Source organism: Drosophila suzukii, unplaced genomic scaffold, assembly GCF_043229965.1.
Source record: "Drosophila suzukii unplaced genomic scaffold, CBGP_Dsuzu_IsoJpt1.0 scf_12, whole genome shotgun sequence".
In the NCBI taxonomy this organism is placed as follows: Eukaryota; Metazoa; Arthropoda; class Insecta; order Diptera; family Drosophilidae; genus Drosophila; species Drosophila suzukii.
Genome location: NW_027255899.1, coordinates 1,516,630 through 1,543,773, shown reverse-complemented (window position 1 = coordinate 1,543,773; position 27,144 = coordinate 1,516,630). Strand labels below are relative to the sequence as shown.

At 38.3% G+C, this 27,144-nt stretch overlaps 1 protein-coding gene and 1 long non-coding RNA gene across 2 annotated transcripts in view; both read left to right on the top strand.

Annotated features, from left to right (window-relative positions):
• Window positions 1-302: 302 nt before the first annotated feature.
• LOC139354642 (uncharacterized) lies at window positions 303-7,611 on the top strand. Its single transcript, XR_011605568.1, has 3 exons — window positions 303-851; window positions 6,064-7,428; window positions 7,482-7,611. It is a non-coding gene; the product is annotated as an uncharacterized lncRNA (long non-coding RNA).
• Window positions 7,612-14,005: 6,394 nt separating this feature from the next.
• LOC139354644 (probable cytochrome P450 6u1) overlaps window positions 14,006-27,144 on the top strand; it is a 120,000-nt gene continuing 106,861 nt past the window's right edge. The window contains exon 1 of the mRNA XM_070998894.1: window positions 14,006-14,708. Coding sequence (XP_070854995.1) covers window positions 14,292-14,708 — 417 coding nt within the window. The 5' untranslated portion in view covers window positions 14,006-14,291. The remainder of the gene's footprint in view (window positions 14,709-27,144) is intronic.

Genomic DNA, 27,144 nt, shown 5'->3' with positions numbered 1-27,144 from the left:
TTATATTAAATTATGTTATATTATTTTCATTTCAAATGCAATGTGTCGGAAGTTAAACATTTCAAAAAACAAATTTGTATTTTAATTCCGAATTTGTCATAAAATAAAACTCTATGTTAAGGCAAAGTGAAAATTTGTTGTACTATATTTCAACTATAAAGAGTCCGTAATACGAATACATTTTTATTTAATTAAAACATCTAACATGTTCACGAGCCCAGAACTTTGAATTGGTACCTTACGAAAAAATCACGATTTTGAATATATGTGTGTTCGAACTTACACATATTAAAACATAAACCACCCTATTGCAACATCAGAAAGCATAGTCTTAAAATGACAGAATAAAAAGTAGCCAGTTTATTATTGTTTTTTGAGATTGTTTTGTGGCATTCGCTTTCAGGAATAATAAATATTCAGATCATTCATTTTGCTTAATCATATTTCTATGACATTTGATATATTCTAAATATTATTATGGTTGACTTATATATTCACACAAAAGAATGTATCTATTAAAAACGCGAACATCAAATGGTTCTTGTTCCCCGAATACTATTAGAATCAAGCTTTTCGTTCTGAACTGACGGTTGATAAGTAAAAGTTACTCAATAATTAATTAGCAGACGCGTGAATTACATCAAGCTTATTATTATTTAATTTTCAATTCATTTATTTTGTAAGACAAAAGAATTATTTATAAGTAAAGGGAAATTAAACTGTTCAGTTAGACGGTTTCAAATGTATATGTGTCAATATGCGTTTAATATTTAATTGAACTCTTTACTATGAAATCTTGCTATACTGTGCTTTCAAGATTTATTACCTTACTAGAGAAATTTTGATATTAGGTAAGTAAAAAAGTTTTCAAGTAAAATGATTAAAACTATGACGTACATTGCGACTTTGACTCCAACACAATATCTAATTTTTTTGGGTTCAATAACGCGATTGTGTTCTTAGCTAATTGATTTCCAATCAAATACCCTTTTCTAAAGGCTTTCTCGAAGTCCCACCATTCATACAGACGGACATTCGTATTTGTCTTGATTACGAATATTTATACTTTTTAGGGTTTTATATTTATATTCTTTATAGACTTATATCTGACAGTTACTTACTTTCCGACGGCTACAAAATAAGGGTTAATATAACATAATATAAGAGAGAGTCACTCGCTATACCCGTTACTCAGCTACCCAACTTAAAAATAACAAGGAAGAACGCTATAGTCGAGTACTTCGACTATCAGACACCCGTTACTCAGCTAAAAGGACCAAAGGGAAATGGAGATATGCAACCAGCACATCGAGGTTACGTGGCGAAAGACAGAATTAGACGTTATGGGCGTTGGAGTGGGCGTATCAAACTTTTTTGGGTCAACCGATAGGTATTCACGAGACTAAAACATTTCAGTTAAAGTTTTTCATCTAACATGAAAATTTTAGGCGCCAAAGGCTTGGGCGGCTTGTGGGCGTTAGAGTGGGCGTGGCATATTCGCGTAACAAACTTGCACTGCGTACAAGGCCACGAAATCTAAATCTGAAATCCGAATTCTCTATTTTTGATAGTTTCCGAGATATCCGAGTTCATACTTACGATATTTTGAAGTTTGTGGGCGTTAAAGTGGGCGTGATCAACTTTTTTTTAGTTAATCGATAGTTATTAATGAGAACAATACATTTCCTTAAAAATTTTTATTCTAGCTTCAAAACTTTAGGAGACAGAGTTTTGGGCGGCTTGTGGGCATTAGAGTGGGCTGCGCAAGAAGCTTAGGAATCTACATACCAAATCCCAATTAGCTTCTGTAGTTTCCGAGCTCTCAGCGTTCATCCGGACGGACGGACAGACGGACATGGCTAGATCAACTCGGCTAGTGATCCTGATCAAGAACATATATACTTTATCGGTCGGAAAGGCTTCCTTCTGCCTGTTATAAGTATACCCGTTACTCGTAGAGTAAAAGGGTATACTAGATTCGTCGGAAAGTATGTAACAGGCAGAAGGAAGCGTTTCTGACCCCATAAAGTATATATATTCTTGATCAGGATCACTAGCCGAGTCGATCTAGCCATGTACGTCTGTCTGTTCGAATGAACGCAAGTTTGTTTCAGCAGAGTGCCACGCCCACTCTAACGCCCACAAACCGCCCAAAACTGTAACTCCTACAGTTTTGATGCTAGATAGAAAATTTTAACTGAAATGTATTGTTCTCAACAATACCTATCGATTGACCTAAAAAAAAGTTTGCCACGCCCACTAAAACGCCCACAAACCGCTAAAACCTGTGACGCCCACAATTTGCATGCTAGATAAGAAATTTTAACTGAAATGTATTGGTGTCGTCAATACCTATCGATTGATCCAAAAATAAATTTTCCACGCCCACTCTAACGCCCATAACGCTTAAATCTGTCTACCGCCGGTAGGTGGCGCATTTTAATCTCGCTTTGCTGCTTGCATATCTCCATTTCCCTTTGAGTAACGGGTATCTGATAGTCGAGGTACTCGACTATAGCGTTCTTCCTTGTTTTTTAAATGAAATTCCCATTTTGAATAGAGTTTACTAAAAATGTTGAAATTTGTTGAGTGAGTGTGTTAGACCATCTTTTAGAGTGATTTATTCCTAGTTTAAAAAATCCACCCTCAATCTGCGCTTTTTGCGACTTTTTGCAAAAATTACATTTTTATGTAGCAACCTCTCGATGCAATGCGGCCCTGTTAGAAGTGTGGCGCAAGCAAACTTACGGCCGTGACAATCAGAGTGCCGTATTCGCTTTAATTTGTGAGCACATCCTCGACAATACTCCTTAGATGAATGAAACTCGTTTAAAGGAGAAAGCGCGAGTGTTATCCGTAAAATTTTCCATTTTGCCAAAATTACAATAGAAAAATTGACATCTTCACTATGGATGGACAAGTTCGCTTGGATTTAATTGGAAACGAAAGAAAAGTAGAGCCGAAAAGGTAATAAAATGGACGTCGAAAATTACATTTTCTTTAAAAGGCACAGTACGCCAGAAAAAGGATGCAGCAGCCATTTCTCTCGGTTTAGAAACATAATTCGAGGTTACTGGTACAAGCGGCAAGGAGAGCTGCTCGAAAGACTTCACCATGCAAGAAAGCACAGCAGAATTTGTGGTTTCACAGATGTGTTTCAAAAAACAATGGACTTCCGATCCCATAATTTCATCGGTAAATTTAAACAGCCGCGTTCAGAAACATAAGCGACTTCCCCTACCACATGAAGTCATAGCATTGCTATCATGTGACTTGAAACCTACAAAGGGATTTTTAGACGGTGCTGACCATAAGAAAGAAGACGATCATGACCATCTTTATAACATTGAAATCAAAAATAAATTACATATTAAATAAAAAAAATGCAAGAAGGCACAGCAGAATTTGTGGTTTCACAGATGTGTTTCAAAAAACAATGGACTTCCGATCCCATAATTTCACCGGTAAATTTAAACAGCCGCGTTCAGAAACATAAGCGACTTCCCCTACCACATGAAGTCATAGCATTGCTATCATGTGACTTGAAACCTACAAAGGGATTTTTAGACGGTGCTGACCATAAGAAAGAAGACGATCATGACCATCTTTATAACATTGAAATCAAAAATAAATTACATATTAAATAAAAAAAAAAAATTTTGGGGGGGGGGGGAGAGGGTTGTCGTTTGGGCGACACCCCCACTACTGCAAATTAAATCTAAGGCTGTACCGACCACTAGAAAAAAAATTGGTCAAAATACCTTGCATAGTTCAGGAGTTATTATTTTATGCCAAAAAAAACAGGTCAAGGTCCCCATAGTGCGCTGGTAGGTGGCGCATTTTAATCTCGCTTTGCTGCTTGCATATCTCCATTTAGCTGAGTAACGGGTATCTGATAGTCGAAGTACTCGACTGTAGCGTTCTTCATTGTTATACCCTTGCAGAGGGTATAATGATTTCAGTCAGAAGTTTGCAACGCAGTGAAGGAGACGTATATATATTCTTGATCAGCATCACTAGACGAGTCGATCTAGCCATGTCCGTCTGTCCGTCCGTTTCTACGCAAACTAGTCTCTCAGTTTTAAAGCTATCAGGCTGAAACTTTCCCAAAAGTCTTATATCTTTTGCAGGTAGTATATAAGTCGGATCAATCTGGATCGGATAACTATATCTTCTAGCTCCCATAGGAATAATCGGAAAAAAAAATGGTAAAAAATTATATCTTTGGTGTTTTTTAACATATTACCTCCTTTCCTTGGAAATAACATTTTTTAATTAGTTTTGAATTTCGAATTAAATTTTATCAAAATCGGAAGACTATATCATATAGCTGCCATAGGAACGATCGTAAAATTGGTGGGAAAATAATATGAAACAAATTATAGCTTCGGTGTTCCTTAACATATAACCTCCTACGCTTGGAAATAACATTTTTTAATTAGTACTGAATTTCGAATTTAATTTTATCAAAATCGGACGACTATATCATATAGCTGCCATAGGAACGATCGTAATATTGGTGGGAAAATAATATGAAACAAATTAAAGCTTCGGTGTTTCCTAACATATAACCTTCTACGCTTGGAAATAACATTTTTTAATTATTAGTCCCAATACCTATCGATTGACCCAAAAAAAGCTTGCCACGCCCACTTTAACGCCCACAAACTTCAAAAATTCGTAAATATGAACGCGGAGGCGTTGGTGCGAAGATGATGAGAAAAAGATTGGCCGCAGGAAGAATAATTGCGTCCGAATAATCGAGGGTCAGTGGGTGTTCGGTGGCATCGACCGTGAGACGGGCGACTTCTTCATCGTTCCGGTAGAGGACAGGTCAAAGGACACCCTGCTACATCTATCCAAGACAAGAACGCTGCCGGGACCACCATCGTCTCCGATTGCTGGAGAGCGTATGACTGTTTGGACGACTCAGGTTATCAACATCTGAAAGTCAACCACTCCATCAATTTTGTTGACTCAGTCACGAAGGCAAACACCCAAAAAATTGAGCGTCTGTGGTGGGACCTTAAAGAAAACATTCCGCACTATGGCCGAAAGAAAGTACACTATCATGAATATTTGGCGCGCTTCGCCTTCGCCTTTGCCTCCCTTTCTTCCTTACAGCCATGGCGGATATGTTCAGGCCAAAGAGCAAGTCAAGTTAAATATGGAATCAAAACATCGTATAAGTACAAATTAAAAAATAAATGCAAACATTAAATTTTACAACTGTTTTGATTTCATATTTAACCTATGTACATCATACAATTTCTCATACAGAATACTTCCGATGTCGACTAAGTTGTTCATTAGGACACTTTTTGTCGTATATTTGGATCTGCTACGTGGAGTAGGCCTATGAGGTACACCACTATAAAAAAAACGAGCCTGGAACATTACCTTAATGGTGGCTCGGAAAAGTGTTCATTGAAATTATTTGTATTAATATAAATATACAAATTGTTGGAGTGTTATTTAATGCATTAAAATGGTGCGGGACCGTGGATGGCCGTGATCGTTCATGGCCGTCACTGAAAACACGGTACAGCATTGTGACATCAAGCACGTGTCCTTTATAGACCGCACTCCACGTACAACATGATTATTTGGAAATGATTTTTCAGTAGACCAAAAAATAACATTTTTTATTAAATGAAAAAAAATGTTAAATGATTTTTATGACTCATTTAAAAATTTAATTAGTTTTATAACCTTTTATTAAAAAATAATTACTTTGATTTAAAATATGAGAAAAGTGCCCTTGTTTTTTATAGCAAAACCGGGAACTTTGAAATTCAATTAAATTCTTAAGAAATCGCGGTCCATCGAGGATCATTTTTTCGCAAATTTCGAGGGTGAGTGCCCTAATCTATAGTATTATGTGTTGTGAACGTCCCTGTAAAGAAACTCGTATTGTCTGCTTAATAGAGAAAAAAGGGAATGATAAAGTCTCATTTTCTAAAAGGGACTTAAAGTGAGTCCAGAAGAGTCCATCAACAATATGTACTGTATTGTAGAGTATTCAATTATTGTTAAACTGGCTAACGAAGACTTTTTTTGCAGGTGGTGCGAATCCACGGGAAAAGTTGCAAAGGAGAATGCTGTGTTTCATTTTATGAAAGCTTCTTTATCAGAAGTTGAGTTTGAACAGCACAGCGATATTGTAGACCAAGCAAGTAAAAAATTTTGCTACCACTTGACGGACATCTCAATATATAGTTATGTGGGCGGCAGACAGATTTAAGCGTTATGGGCGTAAGAGTGGGCGTGGCACATTCGCGTAGCAAACTTGCGCTGCGTACAAGGCTACGAAATCTAAACCTGAAATGCCAATTCTCTATCTTTGATTGTTTCCGAGATATCCGGTTTCTGACGGGCACCAACTCAATACAAGCTTGTCCAATTCGTGTAGCCACGCCATCTGATTTTCTTATTAACCGAAACTTCATGTGTGCCAAGACTTAAACCGTTGTCAGCCATTTAAAATACAGACTAAGCCCCTTTCACATCTGGATACGAGTCTTTGAGTTCATTTTGCGCGCAGGGTATAAAAATGAAGTGAGAGAAGTGAACATTTTTTCAGGAATATGATAAAAAAGACTATATAGGGAACACTTCGTTTTTTCGTTAAAAGTCGGAAGATTTAGCAGTACTAAAGATGGTAATACTGTTCGGCGAGCATTTTACAATCCTCATGCCTTTTCCAACATCACAGGCATCGATAAGCAGCTCATTACAACTTTAAGAACGATTTTGATGTGCCCTTCATGACAGCTTCCAATTCCTTAATCTCAATCCTTTTGTTACCGATCTGCCGAGATGGCCATTGATAAACAGCCGTGGTTTCTAATAACTGCAAGCGTTCAAAAATTGTTAATTCCTATTGAGAGCTAAATTTTAGAAATCTGATCGTCTTAATCGCGCCAAAAAAAGTGGTAGGTCTTAAAACCTAACAGACGTGTTAGCTGCAGATACTTTCGATCCGGTAATTTCTTCTGTGAATTGGGATAGAAAAGAATGTATCTTCCATTAGAGCAGTGGTCGGCACACACATATCATCACAAGTTTGCCTTGCATTAGTGTGAGTGTAACAAACACGAAGTTTGCCCGCGGCATGCTGTAGCGAGACGTTTCTCTGCTTTGCACTGAGATCCTCTGCCGCAGCAACAAAAAAGCGCGCCGAAGTTGAGAAAAAATGACCCAAAGACCCATGCCGAAGTCACACGAACATGGAGGTTATACGTGAGCGAGCAGAGGATGGGCAGAACACTTCCCTTTGCTCACTAGATAGGCCGCTGGCGACCACTGCATTAGAGGAATCAGGAAGACACCGCTGCGCTTGAGGATGAAAGCCCTTTTGATGTATTAGATTTAGAACATCAAGACAATGTTGAGTTGGAAAACGAAGAACAGAAATTTTTCTAAGAGGTGTGTAAGAAAATATATTTTTACTATAGACTACTAATTGTATTTTTTTACAGGGCTAGAAGATGAATGCGCTGTATACTACTTTCTTCCTTAAATTCTTTTTAAGGCGTGTCACGCCCACTATCTTTCAATAAATATAACATATATTACTGTGTCAAATACTATTGTTACTTGGTGATATAGTACTCCATAAAGCTGAAGAACTTTACGTTGTTCCAAGAAAAACGGCCGGTGCCACGCCTTATATTTTTTATATTTCTAATACATTTTAGCCAATTTAACATGATGCAAAAAACAGAAACCAAATATCTAGCTCCGTTCTTGAGTTATTCATTTTGTGCACTGCCAGCATAGGGTGAGATTCACCAGTTCACAGCCGTGAAAAAGCGCCTGGGCGTGATCTTGCGATTTCCACATCTGGGTTTTGCTTTTCCTCTGCCCATTGTTTCCATTCTCGCTTTCCCAAGTCCGCAAGCGATCGCAGTAAGTCAGCTGATAAGGGTTGAGAAGTTCCGTGCAAAGCAAATGAACGAGGTCAGTGCTGGCATTGCGCCAGCCAGTGTTGCCACCGCGGGGGAGCTTCTGTAAGCACTGTTTCTAAACCCCGCCTGCCAAGAAGAATCAATACAAAATACAACAGTAGGGCATTAGATGTAAAGACAAAGGACCGTATTGTCACCCAACCAAACCGCGAAGCGTCCTCTCACAAAAAAACGAGCCGGATAGGGGTGGTAAAACCCCAATCGAGCTTTAGAAGAATATTTGTCGGCAACCGGAGAAGCTGATGCAAAGACCGAAAGCAGAGTTAAACTTCTGGTTAACGCAGATCTTGAGCGGATTGATGCTTCAGAAGTATCCTGTCAGGTTTGGTCACAAGGACGCCGTAGCTACCCACAATTTGACTTCACACTGCACTCGTTCGTTGTGACCATTTTGTCAAAAATTCGTCGCATATCGTTCCGTAACCCACTTGTTCGCCTGATTTTGCGGGGAACGCGTTGCGAATCGATTAAAGAGATAAAAGCTAAATCGATAAAGCCACTGATGCCTATACCGGAACAGGACTATTTGGCAAGTTTCGAGGATAGGAAAAAACGTGGTTTTTTATCGGGAGGGGAGAACTTTGAAGGTAATAAAATTGATTTTAAAGAACAAATAAGGATTTTTATTTTGCAAACAAAATATGGCAACCCCATATAGTTAAAAGGGTTAGAGTTACTGCCCAAAATTATACAAGTAGGAGAGGATCATCTAAAGGATGCGATTCTCAATCAAAATGCATATAATCATTTTAACTCTTAAATAGGTCTTGTTGTGGTACTGTTCCTGAATCAGTCCCAAAAGCCAAACGATTAACGAAGCTGCAATTCTTTCGAACCAATACACCCGCAGAAATAACTGAAATGCAATAAGTAATTCAAAATTTTTTAACAACTGATAAAGATTTTGCGAGGATTGATGAAGATTAAAAGCTATGAACAGACGTGGCCATGGTGTAGTATTCTCCCAGATATTATTATTCGTTGCATCACGGTGGATGAGTTCGTTGTCTCCAGCTCTGGTAACTTCGTCAGCTCCTCCCTTCAGTGAGTTTGTATTAACCATTGTTTTTTAGCAATTTAAGTTTTACATTAACCTTATCGGAATTAGATAAATTAAATAGGTATTTAGTTTATAAAAAAGAGAGAACGAGAATCAAAAGACGCAAATAGTTTAAATTATGAATTGTTTACTAGAATAAGTTAGTCGTGCACTCTTTTCTCTCTTAGCACTGTCAGCGCTTTTCCCTCTCAAATTTCTGTGCCTCCTTTTGGTTCTCACAGCGCCAGGAAAGAGAGAGCAATACATAAAAAAGACTTAAAAGACTTATATTAATGTAATGTTGCCAAACATAAACAATCTTAAAGCGTATTTAAAAAAATTTTGCTTCGTTTGAAAGAGTTATAACTGCCGAGCAATTCGGCTTGCAAGTACTTACACACACACATGCACAAATATATGCGTTATTGCCCTGCAAGCAAAAGGGCGATATTTCTATCGCCTGTCGTCCAGGAGTCACTTCTTAGTAACTTCTGCGCGATAGAAAGACGATAGTACACATTTTACAAAAACAAAATATACACGTGTCGCGTAGAAGTCACTTCTAAGTCACTTCTGAACGATAGACAGATAGTACACATTTTACAAAAACAAAAAGGGTCGGGATCGCGAAGAAGTAACTTCTGAGACACTTCTGCGCGATAAAACGGCGATAGAACACATTTTACAAAGACAAAATATACATATAACGCGTAGAAGTCACTTCTAAGTCACTTCTGAACGATAGAAAGGCGATAGTACACATTTTACAAAAACAAAAAGGGTCGGGATCGCGAAGAAGTAACTTCTGAGACACTTCTGCGCGATAAAACGGCGATAGAACACATTTTACAAAAACAAAATTATTGGAAAAAAACAAGCCATAAAAAAGGTCGCGGTAATTTTCTGTTACCCCTTTTTTCTGAAAATTTTTTGATCTTCCTTTTGACCCACGCTATTATTTTTCGACCGAGCGTCATTTCGTTGCGCGATTTGTCTGTGTACAGTGCGGTTTTGATCAATTTTGTGCGTTTTAAAAATATTGCTTTGTTTTTTTCTAAATGTTATTAATTGCTTAATATATTTAAATATCCCCCTCAACAAAGGGTGCGAAATTAAGTGCTTATCGTGAGCTGTACGATTATTTAAAGCTATTTACGGACAAGCTAGCTGTGGACATTACTTGGCGTGTAACTGCGGATCCAACGATTCTCAACGATTCTCTTGTAAAAGGTAATGTCTTCTAGTTTATTTTTACTTTGACTGAACAAAAAATAATTTTTGTTTCTGTTTCCTTTAGAAACGGTTATTAATAAATTTCTTATGTCGACGGAGCTGGACCTAAATAACATTGTTCAGCCAAATTTCCTTCATGCCAGGGACCCTGTATACAAGCGGACAAAGCCCTCATACAAATAATAAATGCAAAATATTGAAAGAATAAGAAAATATGTTTTTATTCAAGTTTTTCCTATTGGGAAAGACTCTTCTAGATGTCTTCTACAAGCAAATGTAAAGTCACCTCGGAGTAACTTCCAGAAGTGACTACGGCGACACTTTTAGAAGTTACGTCGGCGATATCGCAATCGGATCGCGGAAGTGACTCCCGTCGGGAAGAAATGTGCCACTTCGGCGGCACTTCTATGAGTGACTTCGGCGACACTTCCAGAAGTTATTTCGGCGATATCGCATTCGGATTGCGGAAGTGTCTCCCGTCGGGAAGAAATGTGCCACTTCGGCGGCACTTCTCGGAGTCACTTCGGCGACACTTCCAGAAGTGACTTCGGCGACACTTCCAGAAGTAACGCAGAAGTGACTTCGAGAAGTGTCGCCGAAGTGGCACATTTCTTCCCGACGGGAGTCACTTCCGCGATCCGAATGCGACATCGCGGACGATCGTTTTCATCTTCTCGAAGTCACTTAATAGTGCCTTCCGCGATAGAAAATGCTTGCAGGGTGCCTGGCTCCGACGGCATTGCTTTTCCTAACTTTTTAATAGGGCGGTGTTTGAGTGGGCGTAGATATGATTTTTTTGGGTCAATACATGTCTATTAAAACTGTTATTATTTTTTTTGCTTGCTAGCATTTATTGTTTCCGAAATCACGGCGGTCATACGGACAGACAAACATGGCTAGATTGTCTCGGCTAGTAAGAGTATATAACCTTTATAGGGCCCGAAACGCTTCCTTCTAACTGTTACATAATTTCCGACGAATCTAGTATACTCTATCACTCGACGAGTAACGGGTAAAATAAAACAGCAAGCGTTTTCAAACGGTACAACTGTTCTATTACACAGGAACACAAAAATGAACTTTTTGAAACTTCGAGAAACCATTTATACTTTTCTATGATAATTGTGTCCTTCTAAGTAAAGGTCTCATACAATCTTTTGTGCCGTCACTTACAGGTTCCACGATATAGCTAACAATACAAAAACCGATGTTTGTTGACGGCATTGCTAAAAAATAGTCCCTATCTTGAACCATTTTCCATGAATTCCCTTAGAACTGGACGACTTTGAAAAAATGTGAAAAATCCGCAGACGTACCGAAATTGATTTGGAGATGTTTCGTACTGGTTTTTATTATGGAAAATTTCGGATTTTTAATTTTGACGTCAAATTCCGAAGACCGTGGCCATGGTTCAATATCGGGATTATTATACTCGTTACTCGTAGAGTAAAAGGGTATGCTAGATTCGTCAGAAAGTATGTAACAGACAGTAAGAAGCGTTTCCTACCCATAAAGTATACGAGGTGTGTTCAAAAAGTAAGGTGACTTTTCAAATTTCGCGGGCAACATATTTTCGATTTTCGATTATCGATTTTTTTGTTTTGTTATGTTGGTACACTCTTCCCTAACATCTGTACCAAGTTTCAATTGAATCCCCTTTTTTGTTTAGTTGTGAGAGGCGTAAAGGTAACAAGTTGTTTTGCGTGCTCAGCGATTTTTTGCTATCAAAAAATATGGATCAAAGGATTTGCATCAAATTTTGTGTAATAAATAAAATTAAGTGCTCCGAAACACTTGAAATGTTGACAGTGGCATACGGTGAAACTGTTCTGAGTAAAAAAATTGTTTACAAGTGGTACAAACTCTTCCAAGATGGCCGGGAAGATGCCAATGACGAGCCTCGCTCTGGACGCCCAAGCACGTCAACAACTGATGAAAACGTTCAAGCAGTGAAGAAAATTGTTCGCTTGGCTCGTGCCATGAAATTTTTTCAAACGTTTTGGGCATGAGTCGTGTGTCAGCGACAGTGGCGGATCTAGGGTTGCTGGCGCCCGGGGCAAAGCGAAAAATTCCGCCCCCTCCCTATTTGCTGTACGAATAACATTAGGAGTATTTAAAGTGTAAATAGGTTATTAATTATTAAAAGCTTATATGTTTGAAGAATTGTATTTCATATCGATTCTTTTGTCAGTTACAACGGAAAGAACATTATTTTTTGGGTTTTTGCAAGACAAAAAAATATTACTTTTAGAATATAACTTTTCTGGCCTTGATTGCCGCAAATTCAGCAATAATATCATTGTAGTCGAGTGATGCTGCTACTTCATTTTCGATAGATAGTATAGCTAAATTTGACAGCCTGTCTTGGTTCATGGTTGTGCGGAGATAAGATTTTATCAATTTCAGTTTACTGAATGATCGCTCACACGAAGCCACGGACAATGGTAGAGTCAACAAAATTTTCAATGCCGTCACAAGTGTTTTGTACGCCTCTAACCCCAACGATGAAATATACAATAGTATTCCTTTTGGAGTGAGATCAAGACTTTCTCCCTTCTTATTGGCCCTTTTCAGAAGAAAAATGACATCTTTGATATCGTGAAACAATTCCGTACCATTTAAATCATTAGAATAAATTTCAGCTAATGATTTGCATTTATCGTTAACTTCCAATAGTTTTCCATTCAAAACTTCTTTATCGTCATCAAGATATTCTTTGAAGTTGAAGAAAAATCCGAAGCGCTCATTCAGCACTCTCAAGCTCAACAAAACGTCGGCAAAACGAGAGTGCGCAGACTTTATGATCGCTTGCTCACTGATGCAGTGGAATGCGTTGTAATGGACGATGAAACATATGTAAAATTGGACTCCAAAACTTTACCAGGCCCCCAATTTTACACAAAAGCCAAAGGTGAAACAGTTGACGACTCGGTCACCAAAATAGAAGTGGACAAATTTGGGGAGAAAGTCCGCACTATGCCCGGTCAACATTGGCGCTCCTTGAGGCGGAAAACATCAAGTTTGTTTCAAAAGAGGAGAACCCACCAAATTGCCCAGAGCTGCGTCCCATTGAGAGATATTGGGCCATCGTTAAGCGAAATTTATTAAAAAATGGTAGTCTCTCCCAAAACAACATAGACATGAAAAAAACTGGATGCGTGCAGCCGGCAAGGTCACCAAGGAGGGTGTGCAGAACCTGATGAGAGGAGTTAAACAAAAAATTCGCTAAAAATAAGATGTCAATTTTTTTTAAATTCTGTTTATAAAAATTGAACGTTTAAGTTTTGCTTTAAAAAAAACAAAAAGAAAAATTGAAATCGAATAAAAAACATGAAAGTTATAGTAGAAAGAAAGTGTGCAGTTTCTTTTCGGCACATTCCTTATATTGCTAGTCGGACTCGATTTAGCGCCTCTTAGATTTGGCGCCCGGGGCGCTTGCCCCTTTCGCCCCCCCCTAGATCCGCCACTGGTCAGCGAAGTTTGTTCCAAAATTGCTGAATTTTGACCAAAAGAACCGTCGCATGAGCATCGCTCAAGAGCTGTTGGATGACGTCAACGACGACCCAGATTTACCCAAAAGGGTCATAACTGGTGACGAATCATGGGTATATGGTTATGATATCGAAACCAAAGCCCAATCGTCACAATGGAAGAGCCCAGATGAGCCAAGACCGAAAAAAGCACGCCAAGTTCGATCAAATGTCAAAGTTTTGATCACTGTATTCTTCGATTACCATGGCGTGGTGCATCAGGAGTTCTTACCATATGGTCGTACGGTCAATAAACAGTACCATCTCTAGCCTGGGCCAAAAAAAAACATTCCAATTTCTCTGCTGCGATTTCACTTTCACAAAACGAATTACGGCTGCGCAAGCGGCCGCTGCTCATTGGACACTATCAATTATTAAATCCAACCGATCGATAATGGCGCTGATAAGCTTGCGGCTCTGAGCAGCCCCAAAACTTCTACGAGCAGCTACTGCCAGCTTTTAACACAGCAAACCGTTTGAATAAATCATTAGGAGGCCGAAAAAGACAGCTGTGTCAGCATGGAGCTGATGCACCGAGTCCTGCACACCGCCCTGGGTGCACTGTCCGTGTTCTACGCCCTGGTCAAGATCAGCCTGGGCTACTGGAAGCGACGGGGGATCCTGCACGAGAAGCCAAAGTTCCTGTGGGGCAACATCAAGGGCGTGGTGGGCGGCAAACGGCATGCCCAGGACGCCTTGCTGGACATCTACGCCAGCTACAAGGGCAGAGCACCCTTTGTGGGCTTCTACGCCTGCCTCAAGCCCTTCATCCTGGTGCTCGACCTGAAGCTAGTCCACCAAATAATCTTCACCGATTCGGGACACTTCACTTCACGCGGTCTCTACAGTAATTCCGACGGAGAGCCCCTGTCGGCCAATCTACTTCAGCTGGATGGTAACAAATGGAGAACACTCCACGCCAAGTCCGCAGAAAAGGTAATCTTACATAATAAATATTTTTTTCTTATTTTAAGAAAATTTTCCTTAATTTTAAGGTTTTTTACCATACATTTAAGAAAAATTTGTCATTTTTTCCAGAAATGGCAAACCATAAATTCAAGAAAATTATTAATTTAAAATAAAGGTGAGTCGCCGTTGGATAAAAATCATAGGCGATTTTCATGATCTAAAGGCGAATTTCTTGAATTAAGGGCGATTTTTTTTTTGGGTGTAGCAGAGAAATTGGCTTGTACACTGGTAGAAAAAACATCGTAAATGTCACTATTTCCCTAACGTTTCAACTATTTTTCCCATTTTTGAATAATTTTTATACCCGTTACTCGTAGAGTAAAAGGGTATACTAGATTCGTCGGAAAGTATGTAACAGGCATAAGGAAGCGTTTCCGACCCCATAAAGTATATATATTCTTGATCAGGATCACTAGCCGAGTCGATCTAGCCATGTCCGTCTGTCCGTCTGTCCGTCTGACCGTCTGTCCGTCTGTCTGTCCGGATGAACGCTGAGATCTCGGAAACTATGAGAGCTAGGCTATTGAGATTTGGCGTACAGATTCCTGAGCTTCTTACGCAGCGCAAGTTTGTTTCAGTAGACTGCCACGCCCACTCTAACGCCCACAAACCGCCTAAAACTGTAACTCCTACAGTTTTGATGCTAGATAGAAAATTTTAACTGAAATGTATTGTTCTCATCAATACCTATCGATTGACCTAAAAAAAAGTTTGCCACGCCCACTTAAACGCCCACAAACCGCGAAAACCTGTGACGCCCACAATTTGCATGCTAGACAAAAAATTTTAACTGAAATGTATTGGTGTCGTCAATACCTATCGATTGATTCAAAATAATTTTGCCACGCCCACTCTAACGCCCATAACGCTTAAATCTGTCTACCGCCGGTAGGTGGCGCATTTTAATTTCGCTTTGCTGCTTGCATATCTCCATTTCCCTTTGAGTAACGGGTATCTGATAGTCGAGGTACTCGACTATAGCGTTCTTCCTTGTTTTTTAATAATCCCATAGTAAATTCAACAATTTTTTAGTTTCGATCAAACATGTTAAAATAGTACAAATTATTTAAATTAAATATGTGCATAGTAAAAAGTATTATATTTTTATATTTCTTTTAAATATTTTTATATTTAGTTGCAGTAAATAGAATATTTCATTTGTATGGTTTTTATAGTTAAAATAATTATAGGCCGCCTGAAAACCCAGCATATTATTACTTGGATTAAATAATGCTCATATTTAAAACAGACTGGGATGAACTTAAATATAAATACAAATTTTATTTATATTAAATATAATCCCCGTTAAAAGAACTGTACTTTATGTATGATTCAAATATAGCCTGCAGGCTAAACCATGGTTTAAATACTACTATTGTGCATATTCAATTTAATCCGATCTGTAATTTAAAGCAAGCGTGATTTATATTTAAAAAAGCCCCAAATATGTATGCAATGCGTTTTTATTGAAAATGCTGTGAGAGTTTGGCATACGCTATAAACACATACGCCTTTTAGGACATCGTGCATAAGATCAAAATAAAAATTTTCTGTTACATGAAAAGTTTTAAGTTCGTTAAACAAACAGTCGCTCTTAATTCCAGTTTTAAGAAAGTCTTGTGCTTTGATGTCTTTTTCATACGAAGCCCTGTTTCTTAAGAAATTTGGACGTTCACAAGCGTCTCGTTTCATTTCTATGTTGCTTCGCCTGCATGATCTGCAAAATCGTTTTGCTCAAAATGATTTTATAAAACCTAATATCGAGTTGAGTCCTAAATTGTCACCTAAAATTAGACCTACTACAATGTACATAGTAAATGACTCTTTACCCTAATTTCATTTTCTAGTTCTTCTAAAACCTGGTATATTTGATACAATACAACATCATTATCTATTTCCTTAAATACTTGACTTGGTATATTTGCAAAGGGAAAAATAAAATCTAACGTAGATTGTATAGTTGTAGTATTGAAGCAAAGTTGGAAAAAATATGGGCAGCCACATATAGATAAAACATGAGCACCTATGGCATTATTAATTTGAAATTCATCGGCATAGAAATTTAACGGAATAATAATATCATTTATATCATAATGTGAAAGCTTTTCAGCAAAATGTACAGGTATTAACAAAGTTGCAAATAGTTTTCTTTTTCATCTTTTTGATTTTTTACAGTAAGGTTCAAAGCGCCTGAAATCTCGAAACATTTTGTTATTTGGAACTTTATAGGCATAAGTTGTATTTTCACTTTGTGAGGCATAAGTTCTGCTTTGCCTCTTTTAATTTTAGGTACAAGTTTGTTTGAAACGTGACTTATTTTTAAGTGTTGTATTAATTCATCCGTATGCGACAGCTCTGACAGCACTTGAAACAGGAATACATTTCCAGTTTAGTAATATAACGTTTACTCATATATAAATTTTACTTTTACTCTATGATATGTACAGCTGTATGAATAAACAAGCAAGTTCTGACGCTACGGGGTATTTTATGTTCAATGAATTAAAAATCTTAAAGCATACACCTAACGACTCTATAAAGGAGTCAAACTTATGTAATGACTTAATAAAGTATACGAAAAACAACTATCAAAAAAGGCTGCACCGTTTTTGAGCTTATATAATACTTAATAATTAGCCGCTGAAGCCTTTACTCATAGTCCGCAATGGAATTGATTCTGAGGACAAGACTTTCCTGCGAGTCCAGTAGTGAGAATTTCTTTCGTTTGTCCTTTAATGACGGCCCATGAATTATTTGAGACGACAGATGTAAGCTATATAGTGTAAATTTAGTCCATGGAATCTGTGAATAAGAATATATTATTAGATTTTTGGTAATGACACAATTTAGAAAAGGTCAAGCTTATCATAAAAAGATAAAATTTAACCTGCAAAAAATGTATTTTGAATTTAAAACAAGAAAGGACGTTAACTTCGGCAAGCTGAAGTTTATACACCCTTGCAGTTATAATTATAAAATTTAAAAAAACAAAAAATGATATTCCCAATAGTATAAGATAATATGTCAAAAAACACCGAAACTATAATTTGTTTCATATTATTTTCGCACCAATTTTCCGATCGTTCCTATGGCAGCTATATGATATAGTCGTCCGATTTTGATAAATTCAAAACCAATTAAAAAATATTATTTCCAAGCTTATGAGGTAATATGTTAAAAAACACCAAAGATATAATAAAAAAAAAAATTTCTTTCCGATTATTCCTATGGGAGCCATAAGATATAGTGGTCCGATCCGGCTGGTTCCGACTTATATACTACCTTCAAAAGAAAAAAGACTTTTGGGAAAGTTTCAGCCCGATAGCTTTAAAATTGAGAGACTACCTTGCGTAGAAACGGACGGACAGACGGACAGACGGACATGGCTAGATCGACTCGTCTAGTCATGCTGATCAAGAATATATATACTTTATGCGGTCGGAAACGTCTCCTTCACTGCGTTGCAAACTTCTGACTGAAATCATTATATCCTCTGCAAGGGTATAAAAATTATATGTTACCGATTGATACAGTTTTCTGATATTCCCAATAGTATAAGATAATATGTCATAAAACACCGAAGCTATAATTTGTTTCATATTATTTTCGCACCAGTTTTCCGATCGTTCTTATGGCAGCTATATGATATAGTCGTCCGATTTTGATAAAATTAAATTCGAAGTTCAAAACTAATATAAAAATATTATTTTCAAGCTTAGGAGGTTATATGTTAAAAAACACCAAAGATATAATTAAAAAAAATTGTTTTTCCGATTATTTATATGGGAGCTTTTAGATATAGTGGTCCGATCCGGCTGGTTCCGGCTTATATACTACCTGCAAAAGAAACAAGACTTTTGGGAAAGTTTCAGCCCGATTTTATTTCACAACGAGATGCGACAGTCTCAGCATAAGCTTTCATTCTAAACAAATATTAAAGTTCTGGAAGCTTAAGACGGAAAAGCTTCTGGCCGAGTTTGATTGGATAAATTTTTAGAATTATGAAATCAGTCCTATTTTGTCCGAGACCGCGATCGGTTCACAAGTTTTAAAAGTATCTTGTATTAATTGTGTTTTAAGAATAAAGGTTTAACACCCGAGTTTTAAAATAAAAAATTAATTATTTTAAATCATCTACAAACGACGAATTTAATTGGCGCCCAACGTGTGGACGCGTTAAAAAAAATTTCCAAAAATTGTTTAATGAAAAATAAGTTAAACTTAAACGGAGCTCGCGCTGCCAACAACTCAACATTTCATTGGTGAAATTTAAAAATCCACAAAACAACACAACAAAGTGACAGTGATCGTTAACAACAATTTAATGGAACTTAATAAATAAAATAATCCATTTAAAGGTGAATTTAAAAAAAAGGTGGACCAAAATCTGAAACCTAAAAAAAATACAAGAACACAAAATAAAGCAAAAAATTATTTAAAACAGAACCGAACTAAACTAAAACATTTAAACAAACAAGCTCAGATAACAACAACAACAAAATCACAACACGCTGAAACAAGAAAAATCAAAGAAGGAAGGGCATTCTATCGCCATTAATCTTTACTGAATCCAGGAAGGAAGATCAACCCACAACCTCACAAAAGGAAGACCCCATAGGGACAGTCTCGTGAGAAATTAATTTTCAATAATAAAAAATGAAGGATTATAATTTAAGATCAGGAAATTTAAGAAAAATAATATAAGATTTAAACATTGATAAAAAGTAAGATAGATTCGCGATTTAATAAAAAATATCGATAAACAATCTGGAAGACTTAATAAATACTTTTGGTGAAATAAATTTAACAATGGCAACCAGAGGTTCAGGACTAAATTTTTCTGCAGGTAGTATAGCCACAGCAGGCGGCTTAACAGTGGAATTAATAAATAGATTGATAAATGTTCAATTAAATAAAGTGAGCAGGAAAATAGAAGGTTTAAAAGGAAAATTAGCCACAAATGCAAACACTGTGGAAGATTATAAAACACAAACAATCGACCCAACTATAAAATGCGATACAACACTTGAAGTGGTAAAATCTTTACCAAAATTCACGGGGGAACCAACACAATATGTAGGTTGGAGGGAAGCCGCAGAAACTGTAATGAGTCTCTATAAAATTCAAAGTGAACAATATTTTATCGCCTTAACAATTTTACGAAATAAAATTATGGGAGCTGCCCATGATGCTCTTACTAATCATGGCACCGTTTTAAACTTTCGAGCAATCTTGTCTAGATTGGACTTTATATATAGCGATAAACGACCAATACGTGTGGGGTTTTTATTATTTTTAAAGTACATAAGTTTAAGTGTTTATTTAAATGATTAAATATTGTCACAATGTGAGTATAATTAAAACCGTCGTCGCGTCGTTTTGCTTTTCACACAAGCACGTCTTCTTTGGATCAGATCTCGTCAAATACTGCCTCTACTCGTCGTTCTCGTCTTATCGTCGTTGTTCTCGTCCTTTACTTCTTTTGGGTGTGTGTTACTGCTCGTCGTTCTCGTTGTCTAGATCAGGATTGTTAGGGTGATTCTCGTAATATCACTCCCACATTCGGCCATTCTGATCAAACATTCGCCTCGAATGTTTCGTCGTTGTCATCGTGGGCAGGCCATGGCTTGAGATATTCAGCACAGGTTGAAGAAATTTTTGGACCGTCTGAGTGGCCGACTTTCTGGACATCGTAGGCGTTTGAGACCTCCGCCAAATGGTGTGCGCTTTATGGCTACCATGTCGCCAACGTTGTAAAGCCTTTCTGGTTTGCGTCGCAGATTGTACGTCTTTTTGTTGTCCGGTTGAAGCTTTAAAATTTGTGATTTTGCTTTCAGCCTTAGATCATTTCGAGAGTCCTGAAACAGCGCTATGGTTTCGTTGTTGATTAGCTCACGGAGCTGTTGGTCATCTTTGTTTCTCATTTTGACACCGATTAGAAGCTCAAAAGGTGTGGCGTTGATGCTTCTCGAGAAAGTTGAGTTGATGGCTTTTTAAACTCGATCAACGTGTCTGTACCATTTTGTAGGATCATTTACACTGAGTTTTGACAAAACTGGGATAAATATGCCATTGAGTCGCTCCGTTAACCCGTGGTAGGCCTATCGTAGACTACCTTTATATTTTCATCGTCGCAATACTGGAGAAAATCTTGGGCTAAGAAAGCTGAACCTCGATCCGAAATGATACAAGCTGGGTTACCAAACACATTACTTTGTCCTCGTAGCTTTGTAATGACTTCGGTTGCGGTCATTGACTTTGTAGGATAAAACCATCAGAACTTCGTAAAAGAATCGATGACGGCGAGTGTGTTTGTAATTCTTGCTTGTAGAATTTAGTGCACCTAAGAAGTCGATGTGGTAGGTGTGCAATGCATGCTTGCCATGCTTGCGGTTGCTTAAAATGCACGGAATACAGCAGTCGATGAATTTATTGATTTTTTCGTCAATGTTTTGGATGAAATATTCATTGTAAATCATCTACTTTGTCTTTTTGACGGCGAAATGTCCTCGGTCGTGTGCTCTGGCTATGATCTGTCTTTCCATGTCGCTGGGGACAACATGAAGTTCTGCGTCCTTGACTATCTTGTATAAGATTCCGGACTTAAGAAAATAGTCGTCGTAGGGTGAGTCAGAGACTTCGATTATTTTGCAGATAGCCTTCAAGTGTTCGTCCTTTTCTTGAGCTTGTTTAAAACCAAGGGCTACGGAGTCGTCAACGTCATTATTTGGTATCTGGAGAGAGCATCAATGTGCTTTATACGTGTACCTGAACGGTGTTCGACTTTGTAGTCGTACTCTTGAAGCAATAATACCCAACGTGCCACTCTAGTGCACAGATTTTGCTTGTCCAGCGTCTTGGTAAATGCATTGCAATCGGTGACAATCTTGAATGGGATGCCAAAGAGATAAACTCTGAACTTGGTTATAGCTTCGATGATCGCTAGCACCTCTAACTCGTAGCTGGAATATTTACGCTGCGCATCCGTGGTTTCCCTATTCATAAAGTAGACTGGGTGAAATTGGCCGCCGTCAGCTGATTTCTGCAAAAGCACTGCGCCAAACCCGTCTATGGAGGCGTCAGTGTGTACCTAGGTTTCGTACTTCGGGTTGTAAATAGCTAACGCAGGTTTGGAAGTCCTGTATTTCTTTAGGGATTCAATAGCGTTCTCTTCATCAGGGCCAATAACAAATTCAGCTTTATTTTTGGTAAGGTCAGTCAGGGGTTTCGAAAACAGAGCATAATTCTGGATAAACTTTCTAAAGTATCCTGTGAGTCCTAGAAAACTTTGTAGCTGCTTTAGGTTCTGTGGCGTCTTAAATTTCGAAACTGAGTCGATCTTCTGAGGAGTCGGAGAAATGGTTTTGTTTTCGATAATGTGACCTAAGAACTGGATACGGGTCTGCAGAAAATGGCATTTCTTTAGGTTAAGCTCGAGACCATATTCGCTGCAAGTTGATATAACTTCGTTGAGACTCGACACCGCCTCCTTTTCGTCCTTCGCTGGGATAATTATGTCGTCTACATAAGGTAGAGCGATTCCTCTACGGGACAGAGTTCGGAAAATCGCATTTATGTGTCTCTGAAACACACCTGGTGAGTTTGGGACCAAAAGGCACCTTTAGGAATTGGTATTGCCCACTCTGCGTCACGAATGAGGTGTACTTCCTGCTAAATTCGGCGACTGGCACATGGAAAAAGCCATTCCGCAAATCCATTGTGCTGAATAACAACGCTTTTTGCAAGCGGTCAAGCTGGTCGTCAATCAGGGGCAACGGAAAATGATTTTTTCGGAGTCGGACTCCTCGATTATACCTTTATCCAACCACTGCACGATCTGTTCGTCGATAACGTTCGTTTCAACAAAAGCGTATCTGCGCGGACGCGAGAAAATCGGCGATTCGTCGTTTAAATCGCATTTATGTGTCTCTGAAACACACCTGGTGAGTTTGGCACCAAAAGGCACCTTTAGGAATTGGTATTGCCCACTCTGCGTCACGAATGAGGTGTACTTCCTGCTAAATTCGGCGACTGGCACATGGAAAAAGCCATTCCGCAAATCGATTGTGCTGAATAACAACGCTTTTTGCAAGCGGTCAAGCTGGTCGTCAATCAGGGGCAACGGAAAATGATTTTTTCGGAGTCGGACTCCTCGATTATACCTTTATCCAACCACTGCACGATCTGTTCGTCGATAACGTTCGTTTCAACAAAAGCGTATCTGCGCGGACGCGAGAAAATCGGCGATTCGTCGTTTAGAAGGATATTCATTTCAATTTTTGTCGACTTCGATTTAAGCGGCTTGTAATTCATTATTATTTCACTCACTTCTTGCTTCGCGCATTCACCTTTCGCGCATTCACTGATTCGTTTATATCAAGTTCATCGTTGTTAATAACCGTGTAAATTTTCAGCAAGTAAACCACTTGGACCAAATGATATTTCTGGATGCAAACACAATTCCCCGCCGATGATCATACGAGTGTCCATACAATCGAGCGGAACGATGAAGAAATTCAAATCGTAGGCAGTGCTGTCGATCCACACTGCTTGCTTGCACTGTCCAATTGGCTTGATCTTATTGGCATTGCGATTTTTTCCAAATCCCATTAGGTATACACTGCACTCCTTCAGCTTCGGCAAAGCTAGCTAATCGTAAATATCTTCGCGCAAAATATTATATTTACTGCCTGTGTAAAACAGAGCAATACAATTTTGGTTTTTGATTAAAACAACTTTGCTCGTCATGTTGCTGTGCTCACTTAAAACACGCGCGCTTGGCTTACACTCTTCGACTAATTTGTCGCCTTGGGGGCAGTTTGTTGCATTTAAAACACTTTCTGCTGTCTTCTTCAACATTTCCCCGCGAGGCAATATCTTTCATACTGTAAACAGCTTACATTCTTAGTTTTTTAGAAGCCACTAGGATGGGCTTTGTTTTATTTTATTTAGTTTTTTGCTCTCCAAAAACGTGTTCTTTTCACCAAAAGCCGGTCTAAAAGTGACCGTCCCCTGGTTCTCTTAAACCTTAACTTACATTTATGTGTGACCATCTATCAGTTCACATCATTTATCGATTATTATATATGTACAAGTCACACTTAAAGCTAATAGTTCGTCATGATATTGACTAGATGTTTACATTCGGGCAACCTGACATTTGATCGGCCTCGATCATCACACGCACAATCCTAAAGTCTCATTACACACTTGCATCCACGGCTTTAACCTTGCAGCTTCAAGTATTCCTCTTTAAGGCAGTTGTGTGAGCTGACAATCTTCTATATCGGTTACCTCGTAGCGATCGTTGGGAAGTACTCGACTAATTTTATATGGCCCACGGTATTTAGGTGCGAATTTCTTACAATGTCCAGGCCTAACATCAACATTGCGAATAGCAACAAAGTCATTGTTATTATACTTCATGGGTGCTTTGTGTCTTAGGGCATATACGGATTCATTACGAACTTGTGATCGATTAATATTGTCACTAGCTTTTATCCTTTCGGAGGTTATATCACACGGGTTATCCTCAAGATATTCGGATAATTCTAGGAGTTTTTCCAGTACTCTTCTGAACGGAATTATTAATTGCAAATTCAACTCGGTTGACCAACTTGTACCAATCGGCTCGGATAGTTTACCTAACATCGGGGTTAACACTCGGTTTATGCGTTCCACCTGACCGTTCGCCTGAGGGGCTGCGGTAGCAACTTTAACGTGCCCTATATTTCGCTCACTTAGGAAACTAGAAAACTCAAATGATGTAAAACAGGTACCACGATCCGAAATAATTCGTCGCGGTCGGCTATAATACTCGGATAAAGGATTCAACTTCGCTTCTCAACAACGGAAACCAATACTTATTTTTTAGGTCATCAACACATTTATCAACTCCGAGGTGACCGAACTTTTCATGACTTAATCTGATCAACTGTTCTTGCATTTGAGTTGGGGCATACAAACATAAACTTCCGTTATCATTCTTTCTATAAATTATTCCATCAATTAAAACAAACCGTTCTATCTCTCCTTTCTCCAATTTCTGTCGCAAGGTACGCACTTCGTCATCCCTCATCTGCTCCGTTTGCAAAAGCAAATCAATGTCGCATGGGTCTGCTCCAACAATTCCAACAAGTTTACTAACTTCGGGGAATACTTTCACGGATTCAATCGAATTTTCAGGTTTACAAGGTATTTTAGGTTCAACCGGGTTTTCAGGTTCACAGGGTATTTTAGGTTCCACCGGGTTTTCAGGTTTACAAGGTATTTTAGGTTCAACCGGGTTTTCAGGTTCACAAGGTATTTTAGGTACACACGGATTCTTAATCATAGACGTTGTCACACACGGATCGGAAACTCCTTCAACCAAGTCATCAGCTAACAACTCCGTTTGCCTACTTAGTGCATCGACATGAGCCATACATGAACCCGGCCTATGTGCTATCGAATAATTAAAACTTTCTAACTCAAGGGGCCAACGGGCAATACGAGGATTGATGGATTTTTTACTCAAGGTTTGAACCAAGGAACTGCAATCTGTTACAATTAGGAAAGGCTTGTGTTCCAAATATATACAGAAACGACGTAAAGCGTATATAATTGCCAAGGTTTCAAGTTCGAAACTGTGGTAACGAGACTCGGCTGCGGTAGCTTTTCTTGAGTAAAAGAAAACGGGATGAAGCTTCTTATCTAACTGTTTTTGCAATAGAACTGCACCAAAGCCATGAGAGCTCGCACCAGTATGCAATTCCGTTTCGTAATGGGGGTTAAAAATTGACAGGTCTGGCGGGTTCGACAATGCTGTTATTAACTCCAGAAAGGCATTTCTTTCGGAATGTGGCATTGGAAAGGGCCCTCCTTTTTTAATATGTCGGTTAAGGGCTTTGCCACGCGTCCCGTTGCCACAGGACAAACTTTCGAAAATATGAGAATAAACCGAGACAAGAATGCAACGCTTTACTGTTGAGTGGCTCCGGATATCGTTTGATCGCTCCCAAGTGAGTATCGTTAGGCGAAATTCCCTGAGCACTAACATCGTAACCTAAGTAATCAATACGTTTTTGTATGAAGCTACAATTTTTGAAATTTATTTCGAGACTAAACTTAACAAGAATATTCAGCAACGTAGCTAATACCTTTTGAAGCTCATCTACAGAATTAGATGCCAGAATTATATCATTCATATGCACAACAATTTGACGATTTCTAACAAGCTAGCTTAATACGTGAGATATAAACCTTTGGAATACAGCCGGTCCATTTTTAAGCCCGAAAGGCATCCTTAAATACTCAAACTGCCCGTCCGGAGTCACAAAGGAAGTACATTTCACGGATTCTTCTTCAATGTGATGTGATGGAAACCACTCTTAAGATCTATAACAGAAAAAACGGATTTACCTTCAAGGTATTCTAAGCAATCTTCTATAAGCGGTAAAGAAAAATTGTCACGAACTGTCTTCTTATTCAACCCACGGTAATCAACACACATTCTTATATTTCCATCTTTCTTTTTAACTAGTACCACAGCCGAAGCATATGGGGAGTTACTTGGGCGAATGATTTTATCGGCCAATAGATTATTAACTGTATCAGAAACAATCTCCCTTTCATAATATGACAATCTTCTAGGGGCGCAGTGAAATGGGGTTGTTTCAGTAAGACGAATGCACATTTTGAATCTTGGCGAGCTACAACCTTTTGAAAACTTATTAATGTAATAGCTTGCAATAATATCCCGGCACTCCTGCATTCGAACACAACCAAACTCCTCGCCTACGATCGCAACGCTACCAGTCGACACCACCAAGTTCGCAAATTCATTCATCCATTCATGAAACATCTCAAGCTTCACCGGGGATGCAATTGTGTTTACAAATAAATATTGATCTTTTTGCTTAATTAAGCTATGGCAAGGTATGTTTTTTAAGTTTGACATCTTAGTAAATAGGGATGCACAGTATAAATCGGAAGCCACCGCAATAGTATTGTTTAGTGAGTAATTATTTTCATAATTTGGTACAGTTTTACGTATTACTAACTTAAGTGACAATAGTTTCAATACATCTCTGCCTAATAATAATGCCGTCGGTAATATAAGACTAGGAATAACAAAAGCTTCCATTCTATAGTCTTTTTCTTTAAACACAAGTATCAGTTTAACTTTTCCAATTGTCAAAATGTTTTGTCCACTGAGGCCACGGAAACGACGATCTTCTAGGTTTTCATAATTAACAGCTTGCGGAATGATTTATTTACTTATAAAACTCACGGGGCTTCCGGTATCTAATAACTCAAAAATGTTATCAATATCAATGCATCCCTGTTTACTAGGTAATTTTATGCTTACTAGTTGAATAAACGAGTTTCCGCCAACAGAATCGTCTTCCTCTTCCTTCTCGTC